This window comes from Nicotiana attenuata, chromosome 12, assembly GCF_001879085.1.
Source record: "Nicotiana attenuata strain UT chromosome 12, NIATTr2, whole genome shotgun sequence".
Taxonomy (NCBI): Eukaryota; Viridiplantae; Streptophyta; class Magnoliopsida; order Solanales; family Solanaceae; genus Nicotiana; species Nicotiana attenuata.
Window position 1 is genome coordinate 20252975 of NC_032000.1, and position 11673 is coordinate 20264647.

Sequence of the window (11673 nt, forward strand, 5' to 3'; positions counted from 1 at the left end):
AATTATTCCTATTCAAATTTTACTTGCATTAATTATGTTTCCATTTGTAATTCAAATTTTTAATGTTGTCTTAAAATTGCCAAGTGGCTTCATTTTAGCTTGCCACTTGGCTTAACCACACTCTCCTTTTAATATAATATAGATATAGATTTATTTATACAGACGTAGATATACATATAGATTTTCCAATGCGGTAACTAGCTGAATACGATTTATTACATATTTATCCTCAAACGCCGTAGATATCAGAAATCTCACTCTAAAATAATTGAATAGACGAGCCGCGTCTAAAAAATATAAAAAGCTGCGACTACGGTATACAAATCTGAAATCCCACCGAGCTTTCCCAATCAAGCCTTGGTGGTTTATTCTCACTACAGTCATCTTCATCAGCATCACATTCACACCTCAACTGAAGGATTCAGTTCAACTTCTTCACTAGTCTTGACTTCTTTTGGATTCCCTAAGATCTTTTCAGTCTCGAACTCCTTCTTGTTCTTCTCAATTAACCCATTCGAATCCCTCTGCTTTTCGGTACTTACTTCAAAGCCTAATTGCCTTTTTGACTCGTTCAAATTTCACTCAATCTTGTGGTAATTTAATTCTAAACTCGGACTTTTGTTTCCCCCCCTTCAGTTGGTGAATGCAAGTGTGAGCTGCCATGGAAGAGTAAGTAATCTTTTATATCTTGGCTTTGATATCCGCTCTTTTTTCGTTTTGCTATAGTTTATAAGACTCATATATAGATCTATAGTTGGCTTGAAGTAATTAAGTAAATCTAAAGTCCTTTGGCAGCCAAGGTTAAAGATTCTGGATTTTTAGGGAGACTTAATAGTAGAGTTTAATTGTTTGTGTAGGGAGAATGATACGGAGCTGCTACAAAGATTTCGGCGAGACAGGCGGATACTCTTGAATTTTATACTTTCAGGAAGCTTAATCAAGAAGGTGGTAATGCCCCCTGGAGCTGTTTCCTTGGATGACGTGGATCTTGATCAAGTGAGCGTTGATTTCGTCCTCAATTGTGCAAGAAAAGGTACGGAACAAGATACATACTCTACATATATGGATTGTAGTTATTACATTAGCAGTTCACTTTATTCAACTAGTTAAGTTGCCTTATTTTATTATCCGTTCCTTTTTTTTTTGTAGGTGGACTCCTTGAACTATCCGAAGCTATTAGAGATTACCATGACAGCACTCTGTTCCCTCATATGGTAAATTCGGATTTGCATATACATTAATTTCTGCTATTTACGAATGTTCCAGTTTCCGAGGTTGATCTATTATAGCTTATAATTATTCCATCTAGGGGATTGCTATACAGCACTTCTACATTAATTTCTGCTATTTATGAATGTTCCAGTTCCCGAGGTTGATCTATTATAGCTTATAATTATTCCATTAGGAGATTGTTATGCAATACTTCTTGCCTATTGCAAAGCACTATTTCACGCCTTCTATGCACACCAATTTTATTTTCATTCTTCAATGATTTCCTTTTGGTATAAGAGTAATGCAGGTTCAACTGATGAATTCTTTCTAGCTACAAATCCTGAATTATCGGGTTCGCCTCCAAGAAGGTTACCCCCTTCTGTCCCTATTGCCACACCATTACCAAATTTGGCAACACTCTCAACGTCAGAGTCCGTTGATACTGAACCATTTGAAGAGCTATCCAGTCTATCCAAATCCCAGTCTCTCAGTTCCACGCAACAACAAGAGTTAACAGTTGATGACATTGATGATTTTGATGACTTTGACGATCTAGATGAAGTTGAAAGTAGAAGGTATTCAAGAAGAGTTCTCAATGATGCTTCTGATCTTGTGCTTGGATTGCCTTCATTTGCCACCGGTAAGCATGATTATTTTAGGTGTATATGCATATGGTGCACTGGGAACTTCTTTGATGTATATCTACGTATTCAGAGTAATTCGAGATCATTCTTTGATGTATATTTGTACTACTGGTTACTTTGTGCTTATGAGGCTGACGTGACTGGGAAACTATTAATATTTAATAGCGTCGATGATGATGTACCTTATAACTCCTCTAGGTTAGTGTGCAAGTTTCACCCACCAATTTTTTTTCATGACCGAAAAATCCATCTGGAGCATACCCTTTAGGCCAACCGCAGCCTTTGAAACTCAGGGATGATGGGCCTGCCCCTCAACTCTTCTCCACTTAAATACCAGAGTTAGTTCGCTTGCTGCAGGGCTCGAACCTGTGGCATAAGACAGTCCCTCAACCTTTGCCAATTGAGCTGACCCCTGGGGGCAACTACACAAGGCAAACAATTTTCACCCACCATTTATGGATTTCAATTCTCATCCATGTTAATTGCAGTTCGAGCAATGCACTTAGGCTGTGAACATAGCATACCTCTAATAGTGGTTTAATGTTGGAACAATATTTGTTCCCTTTCTACTAGGAGCATAAGAAATCCACCATAGTCTCCAGCAGACCTTTTTTTTTTTTTTTGATATTCTAACTTTGTTTAGCTGATAGGCACTATTTAAAATTTTAACTGTAAATCCTATATGTGTTTTTTATTTTTCTAGATTAGAAAGAGTTAGCACCCCCTTGATGCCATGTTAATGAATTTCTGACCTTTAACAACCTATTAACTTTTTTCTGGATTTTCTGACTTGTAGAATTCAATATCTTTTTTTGAATTGTTCTCTTCTCTTGCTTTTACGTGGATGGATAGGAAATAGTTATACCTGTTTTTTTTTCGTAGGTGTTGGCGATGATGACCTCCGTGAAACAGCATATGAGATCCTCCTGGCCGCTGCAGGAGCTTCAGGGTATTTCTGCCTTTGCTTGCAACTTCTCCCATCTGATTAGTTAAAGGTATTTGATATGCTTTATGTATGCGCAGGGGCCTTATTGTACCATCAAAGGACAAAAAGAAGGAGAAGAAATCTATATTGATGAGGAAGCTGGGCCGGAGTAAGAGCGAAAATGTAATGACCCAGTCCCAGCATTTATCTGGACTGGTCAGTTTGTTGGAGACGATGCGTGTCCAGATGGAGGTAAGAAAATAAATGACCTTGTTACTTTTTTTTATCTGTACTTGTAGTCAGTAGTCACATTCTTAATCAAAGTGCTCATTCTATCTAAAAGATCAGTGTACTTTGTAGGCTTAATCACGGTCACTGATCAACTTAAGCCTAGTATACGGCAACGAGAAATGTGATTGTCGAAAAAGTAGCAAAATATCATGGGAAGGAACTCCATTTTTTGGCGGGTAATAAATCTTTTGAAATCCAGGAAACAGGGAGTAACTAGTAAACGTTAATTGAAAGAAGGAAGAAATTTATGAGCAGGGTCTCTTATGGTAAGTTTAGTTTTCAAGAACTCCTCAAATATCTTGAGTTGGCATCGAAGGAGAAGGGAAAAGTATGCAGAAAATGGAATTTCACAAGTCAGCTTTACACTTATGTTATTTACCAAATTTTTAACATGTATGGGAGATGTATCAGAGTGGTGTCTTTCTAGGGGAGGTAGAAGGCAGTGAATACCATTCCGGAAACTGGGGAAGGTCTTGTTGGGAAGATTATGCGAAAAAGATCACTAATTGCATAGAGCAAGAAGACAGTTGGAATCAATCTAGTGACAAAATGCAAAGAAAGGGGAACTCTGATGTAAAGAGTCCCAAAATTTTCACTCTGTCAGAAGTAACAGAATGATGAGCAGTCCCAGAATGGAAAAAGGACTTGGGATGTGCAAAGCACTTTACATTATACACACTAACATTCTGACATTAATACATAGGTAATGGCTAGTCCAAAACTTGGGATATGCATCGTTGAAGTGATCCTGAAGCTAATGGCAGTACAAATTAGTTGTACTTTCATAATGGCTAGTCCGGGACTTGGTTTCATCATATTGTGAGTGCCACTAGCCTTAGTTCTGTGATCCAATTTTAGGGCAGTGTTGCTGGTATAATTCAACAGTCTCAGTTGTTCAAGAGACTGCCTCTAGCATTTTTTATCATCAGAGAGTGAAAAATTTGGGACTCTTTACATGGTGACCACATTATTTAGGACTCTTCACAATCCATTAATAGGGCGCTGTCCGCAAAGTAAAGATGATAGCTACAAGTTCCACTGATCTTTTTCTTCTTCTTTTTTTTCCGTTGGGGGGCAGAGGGAGCACTTTCTAATTGAGTGAGAAAACTGTTTAACGACGATTCAAGATTTATTTAGTTATGTCTTAATCTTGTGAAGGCAGGTCTACTACTCTTAGCTTGACTTAGAGTGATCTAAAAGAGAATGGTAGAATGGAGTTACTAAAGTTTGATATATATGCTCTGTTATTTAGAAATTTCAGTGTCATACTTAATGGGTTCTTACCTGATTATTATGTACAGATTTCTGAGGCCATGGACGTCAGGACAAGACATGGGCTCCTTAATGCGATGGTCGGAAAAGTGGGTAAAAGGATGGATACAATCTTGATCCCATTGGAGTTGTTATGTTGTATTTCACGAACCGAGTTTTCCGACAAGAAGTCGTATATTAAGTGGCAAAAAAGACAAGTAAGCGCAGTCTTTCCCACTCACTATAAAGATGCAATTTTTTTCTCCCCTCCTTTTCTTCTTAATTACTGTAATGAACTTTGCAAAGTTGTCAATTTATGTGACTAAATTTGTGTGAGATGTATTTGACATTTACATATTTCCTTTTCTGTCAGTTCAGTTAAACATGTTGGAGGAGGGGCTCATAAATTATCCTGCCGTAGGATTTGGGGAATCTGGGCGAAAAGCAAATGAGCTAAGGGTTCTTTTGGCTAAGATAGAGGAATCTGAGGTGTGTATGTTTCTCTCTGTCCCACTTTTGGTGAAGACAAATTTCTGGTTTAATTATATATACTGCCCTTAAGTATCTACAATACTAGTTTGGCCAAGAGCACTTGCAATGACTGGACTTTAATATTTGAACTTCTTTTGAAAATAGTGAAATTGAACATTTGAACTTCAAGTAAAATATTAAAATAGTGGTCTGAACGCATATTTCAAGGAAATACTGGTTTCTACTCATAAATCTTCAACTTTCACAGTTTTCTTATTCCAACTTGAACTTCAAATACTCTTTTATCAGCTTCAACTCAAATATTATCCAAATGCCTACTTACACCATGCCTCCGAGTTTGAGTAACATTGGTTTGGTTAGTTTCCAACCGACTTTTAGTTCGCAATGACTTTGGCTCGGTGCAGTTTTTAAGACTTCAGTATTTGATTAAGTTTAGTGATCTCTTATATTTACCTAATAATATAAAAAGAATGAGCCAGGAAACACGTGTCCCTCTATCAACAACAAACTAATAACATTATATTTGAACCTATCATTCTTTTCAATAGGGGAATCACAAATTAAATCATGATTAACCAAGTTGTCTAAAGGTCGATGCATTGAATATAAATTTGTGGCAACCCTAGGTGGATTTCATTTTCCTAATTTATTGCCGAAAAAATAATAAGTATCTCAAATAGTAAATAGATGGATTGGAACTGTGGATTCATGCCACTTCTTTCAAACAAATTAAAAACACTTTTGATTTACTTGAGAGTTTGGTTTTTGAAGCTTGATCATCACATGTCAAATTATAGAATTGCTTAGAATAAAAAGTAGAATTGGTAAGAGGGTTTTCATCTGTTATATTGGAGGTTCGCTAATCCATTTAGTTTCTCGGTTATAAAAGGCGTATCTATAATTGCAAACTGACACGTTTTATCTTCTCGTACTTATATTTATTCTTGTTTCTTCTTTTGTACTCTCCTCAAAAGGACGTTGTTTATTAAAATCTTATTGACCCATGGAAGTAGTTCAAGTGACATGCTGTCTTTGATGTTTGTTCTTGTTTGCTTGTTTGATTCTCTTTCATTATTTGTGCACTTTCATCTTCTTCTTTTTACTCAATCTAAGGACATTTTGATTTCATATACTGTGAACCCCTGTGTCCGGAGAAACAATATTACAAGAAAAAAGTGCTTTGTGATGCTATACCATATGATGTGCTATAAAATTTTGTTATTTCCTTGTTTCAGTCTTTTCCTCCTCCTGCGGCTGAGCTCCAAAGGACAGAATGCTTAAAATCATTGAGAGAGATTGCTAATCCACTGGCAGAAAGGCCAGCTCGAGGTGACTTAACTGGTGAAGTATGCCACTGGGCGGATGGTTATCACCTGAATGTCAAATTATACGAGAAACTACTTCTCAGTGTTTTTGATGTTTTAGATGAGGGAAAGCTCACAGAGGTCAGTTAAAACCCACTTGAAGGCCATTCTCTCCAACAATTTTGGGATTCTGTTATAGAAATTTCTTGCCATTCTTGTTATGCCTTATGGTGCCAGGATAAAGATGGCCGTCGTGCTTCTTGTACATTAGAAAGTAATTCTCTTAGGTTGTTACCTTTCTCAAGAAAAGGAAGAAGGTAATATTCTTAGGGGTCATTTGGTTTGCAGTCTAGTTATGCACGTTAATAATAGAGGGACATGGTTAGTGAAGGTGTTAAAAGGGATGATTCCCTCAATCACATGAAAGGAAGTTGTCTCGATAAATCTACTGTCTCTTGGAATCCATGCAGACATAGCGGAAAATAGGGGACAGTAGAAAAGGACTTAATTAGGCAATACCTATTAGTTGGGACTATATCTTGGTCATGTTAGTATGTTTACTTTAGGTCTTATGTCTTCTAGGAGTCTTTTAGTCTTATCTGAGATCTATATGCATTTATTATGACTATACCTTTTATTGTTATTATTATAATTATTATTGATAGTATGGGGCTAAGGTGCTTAAATGGAACAACATGATTGGTGAGGACCATGTAGCCGACCCAAACTTGCTTGGGATTGAGGCACAATTGTTGTTGTTTTATGTGAAACACATTAACTTGTTTTATCGGTAATATACTGAATAGTAGTGCAAGGACTTACATAATGCGAGTACATTTCTTTGGATTAGGTGTGAATGACTAATTATGAACTTCATCTTTTCCCACCAGGAAGTTGAAGAAATTTTGGAGCTTCTTAAGTCAACGTGGCGTATTTTGGGAATCACAGAAACCATCCACTACACTTGCTATGCTTGGGTATTATTTCGACAGGTATAAAATGACAAAATTGCTGGTTTTTATTCAGAGTTGCTTAAAACATTACTAGCATTTGCTTGACTACTAACATGCTGATGGTATACCAATTGTTTGGACTACATTTTCCTTTATTAATTATTAGAGTGGATATGGACCACAACCTCTATGGAATATTGTGGCATAACCTGCAATTTCCTATTTAGAAAAGAACCTGATATTTCTTGAATCTATTCTGCTTGAAGAACCAGAAAAAGCATGTGCCATCCAGCTGACTGAGTTGCTAAAAACATGGAAGGCTTCGTTCTTTTTATGTTAGTTAGCTTTGCTGATATCCTGTTGGAGTACTTCTTGGCCTATGTTAACATACAATGTCAATTTACTTTTTTGCATAAAATGAATCTGGGGGTGACCAAGAGTTTCCAACATTTCACTTTCTCGTTTGTTGGGATGACTTTGAGTATTGACTGGTCAGTTTAGATACTTCATGTTTATGTAAAACTAATGATGCATCAAATGTCATGTTGTACTTGCTGCTCCCTACTTAGTGGCGATTTTGTACGCCGTTTGTGGAGCCTATAGGAACCTGAATTTTAATTATTTTGATTGCATTTTCCTACTCAGAATTAACAAATACATTGTATGAAAAATACCACACATATGTTTTCTGACCTTAGGTATTATGGGTTTATTAATACAGATATTAACAATTCCTTGGTGAAGCTACCAAAAGAAGACCAAACTACCCATCATTTTGAAATACCCTTGGTTTAATTTATTGAAGATTTTGTAGCCTGCCTACTGTCTATGATTAATCACTTATGTTTATAACTTACTATAGCTGAATTTAGGTGATTATTTGAAGTGTGTGCTTATTAAAGTGAAAATAATCTTTTTGCTCCAATGTTATTCTTCAATTCCTATTCTTCTCTCGTGTTATTCAATGAAATTTGTTTTTCATTGAATCAAATGTGCTATTATGGTTCAATTAAAACTGACTGAACTTCACCTATCGGTAACTATGATATCTTATGAAATACAAAATCCTCATCCTCTCCTTTTTCTTTTTTTTTTTGAAAGGGTAACAATTTGTATATTAATATAAAGACTTCACTGAAAATGTGAAGTCACCCATAATTACAGTGTTAAGTGTCCATACAAAACTACACACCAAAAAGGACACTACTCCTCCTAGTTCTTCTTACAATGAGCCTAGGGCATCTAAGATGGATTCATGTTCCTCCAAAAGTTTTCCTTTACACCAAAAATAAAACAAAGCTAGACATTTCATCTTTATCTTCTGGACGTTGTTGCACTTTCCTTCAAAGCATCTTTGATTTCTCTCTTCCCATACTGACCACCAAATACAAGCTGGGACAATTCTCCATCTCTCTTTATCTCTCGAAAGAAGTCCCTCTTTATTCCAGCTAGTTAGAGTATCAAGGATTCTTCCCGGCATTACCCATGGGATTCCCCTTAGACTAATGAAGATCCTCCATATCTGAATAGTGAACTTGCAATGCAAAAAAAGATGATTAATTGTCTCTGCCTGCTCCCCACACAAGTAACACCTAGAGCACAGTTGAAATCCTCTTTTTGTTAAGTTATCTTGTGTTAGGACAGCACCTTTTGCCAATAACCCTGTGAAGCAAGCGACCTTGTATGGAATTTTGACTTCGCATATCATCTTCCATGGCCAACATCCGATTTGATTGTTTGCAAGGTTGTATTCTTTGTACGCACTCCTAACTGAGAACTTTCCTTGCCCATTTCCTTGCCACATGATAAGGTCTTGGTTTGTATTGGTTCCAGAGAACTGTTCCAAGACCCTATAGCACTCGGTCAATCTGTCAATCTCCCAATCGTTTAGCATCCTCCTAAAAGTGAGATTCCATCCCTGGGCAGTCCAGACCTCTGCTAAAACTGCTTGTTGTTGCTGATTTATTTCATGAATGTCAGGGAAGAGACCCTTCAGGGTTCCTTGTCCTAACCAGTTGTCATTCCATAAAGACACTTTACTTTCACTTCCTACTTTGAACTTTGATTTGTTAATCACTTTTGGCCAAAGGTTTCTAATTGATCTCCACAAGCTGACACCATATGGGCTTCTTACTGATTTGGTTGTCCAATTGCCTTCATTTCCATATTTCTCCCTAATAACCTCTATCCACAAAGTTTGATCCTCTGCCGCCAGTTTCCATAGCCACTTCATCATTAAGCATTGGTTCTGCACTCTTAAATTCTTTATTCCTAGACCCCCGGCCCTTTTGTTGGAAATCAGATCTTCCCACTTCACCAGATGGAACTTCTTGTTTTCACTGTTGCCTTCCCACCGAAATTTTCTTCTCATAGCATCAATTCTGTTTACTACATAACCTGGAGCTGGGAATAAGGACATCATGTAAGTAGGCATAGCATCAAGCACAGAATTGATCAGAGTCAGTCTTCCCCCAATGGACAGGTATTGATTTTTCCAATATGCTAATTTCTTCTCACATTTCTCTAGTACATTATTCCATATGCCTTTTGCCTTGCTTTTTGCACCCAGAGGCATCCCCAGATAAACAGTTGGGAGCTCCCCTACTGCCCCTCCCAGAATGTTGGCCAAGTCTTGGATTTCTGACACCTCATTAACTGGATATATGAAGCTCTTCTGCCAGTTAATGTGAAGCCCAGAGATTGCTTCAAAAAGAATGAAAATCACCCTCAGAATCTTCACCTGTTCCCTATCAGCTTCACACAGCACTAATGTATCATCAGCATACTGCAAGTGCGAAATCCTCATATTGCTATTAGCTCTGCTACTCACTTTAAATCCTCGAATCCATTCATTTGTTTGAGCTACCTTTAAAAGGTCGTTTAGACCTTCCATAGCAATAATGAACAGAAAGGGAGAGAGGGGATCCCCTTGTCTTAGCCCCCTCTGAGATTGAAAAAAACCAGCTGGGGCCCCATTGATCAGAATTGAAAAGCTTACTGTTGAAATACAGTATCTTATCCAACCAATCCATCTTCCTCCAAAGCCCATCCTTCCTAGAGTATTAAGAAGGTATTCCCAATTCAGATGATCATATGCTTTCTCAATATCCAGCTTGCATATCATCCCCGGCTCTTTGGTTGTTTTCCTTGTGTCAATGCATTTATTAGCTATTAGGACTGCATCCATGATCTGTCTGCCCCTGATGAATGCCATTTGTTGTGAATCTACCAGTTTGTTTATCACCTTTTTAAGTCTCTCCGTTAGCAGCTTTGAGATTATCTTGTAAATACTTCCTATCAAACTGATAGGCCTGAAGTCTCTTAGTTCTTTGGCCCCCACCTTCTTTGGAATTAATGCCACAAAAGTGGCATTCATGCTTTTTTCAAAAACACCTTGGCTATGAAAATTCTGTACTGCTGCTATCACATCATCCTTGACTATCTCCCAGCACTTGTTGAAAAATGCCATAGAGAATCCATCAGGTCCAGGTGCTTTATCAATCCCAATCAGCGATAGGTTGTTGGGAATTGTTAGGCAGTTGCTTCCCTCTTGTTTAGTCAACTGTTTGTAAAATCGAAGTCCGGACATGTTGCCAAAATTTCTTTCTTGCTTGGTTACCCTTATTTCAAATGTGGTTGCTTGGTTGAGTCGGATGCTTCCATCAATTCCTCTTTTCTTATTGTCTGGTGCTTGATGGTCCTATTTCAATCTATGCCCCTTGTGTTGTGCAGTTTGTCATCACAGGGGAGCAAAGGATCTTGCAATATGTCATTGAACAGTTGAAGAAAATACCGTTAAAGGAACAAAGGGGACCGCAAGAGAGAATGCACTTGAAGAGTTTGCATTCTAGAGTTGAAACTGAAAAGGGATTGCAAGAGTTGACTTTCTTGCAGTCTTTCTTGTTGCCGATATCAAAATGGGCTGATAAGCAGTTGGGAGACTACCATCTCAATTATGCTGAGGTTTGTGAACAAATCTGTTTTACTTTGGTCAGGCGATTGCAAATTATTTGCCCATGCTAAGTCTTTTGTTTTAGCTTATGCATTTATATGAATGTCTTTTCCTGTTTTGACTTTTATTTTGTGTTAATACAGATACTAATCAACTTAGAGCTTGTGCCATATGATATAAATCTCGTTTATTATTTTAAAGCTAAGAAACTAACTTCCAAATTACACTTTTCCAATGAATAATGGTTGCCAATGTGTCAAATGCCTTTTCTGTTGAAATTACTCCATTTAGGAAATTATTTAGTTCTATTTAAGTTACAGTACGGAAAAGCTGTGTCTAAAAACTTGTTAAAATTTCTAAGTAGTCAAAGCCTTAAAGGACCCCCTAGTTAAACTGTCTGGACTATAATCAACAAATCATTGAGACGTGAGACATCTCATTAGAGAGATAGGGTTTCATGTAGCAAGGTACGTGCACTTTTGATGGATTTCGCATTTTTCTGGGCTGAAACAATATGGACATTTTGTTTTTCGCTTGTCAATGTCGCTTCTGATTCTCCCCTCCTTCAGATGATCAACAATTGAGGTTATCCATAATGGTGTTTTACTTTCCCAGGCTTCCAGGCCCTTTCGGGGTCCCGGGGGGGGGG

At 37.4% G+C, this 11673-nt stretch overlaps 1 protein-coding gene across 2 annotated transcripts in view; it reads left to right on the plus strand.

Moving 5' to 3' along the window:
- LOC109235373 overlaps window positions 276-11673 on the plus strand; it is a 21146-nt gene continuing 9748 nt past the window's right edge. Inside the window, exons 1-12 of one of the 2 annotated variants that reach the window (XM_019401456.1) lie at window positions 276-534; window positions 637-669; window positions 858-1033; window positions 1150-1214; window positions 1510-1852; window positions 2739-2805; window positions 2880-3033; window positions 4374-4541; window positions 4702-4812; window positions 6051-6260; window positions 7010-7111; window positions 10805-11035. In XM_019401456.1, coding sequence (XP_019257001.1) covers window positions 662-669; window positions 858-1033; window positions 1150-1214; window positions 1510-1852; window positions 2739-2805; window positions 2880-3033; window positions 4374-4541; window positions 4702-4812; window positions 6051-6260; window positions 7010-7111; window positions 10805-11035 — 1635 coding nt within the window. In that variant the 5' untranslated portion in view covers window positions 276-534; window positions 637-661. Of the gene's footprint in view, window positions 670-857; window positions 1034-1149; window positions 1215-1509; window positions 1853-2738; window positions 2806-2879; window positions 3034-4373; window positions 4542-4701; window positions 4813-6050; window positions 6261-7009; window positions 7112-10804; window positions 11036-11673 lie in introns of both variants that reach the window. The other variant, XM_019401455.1, reaches the window with a different exon arrangement.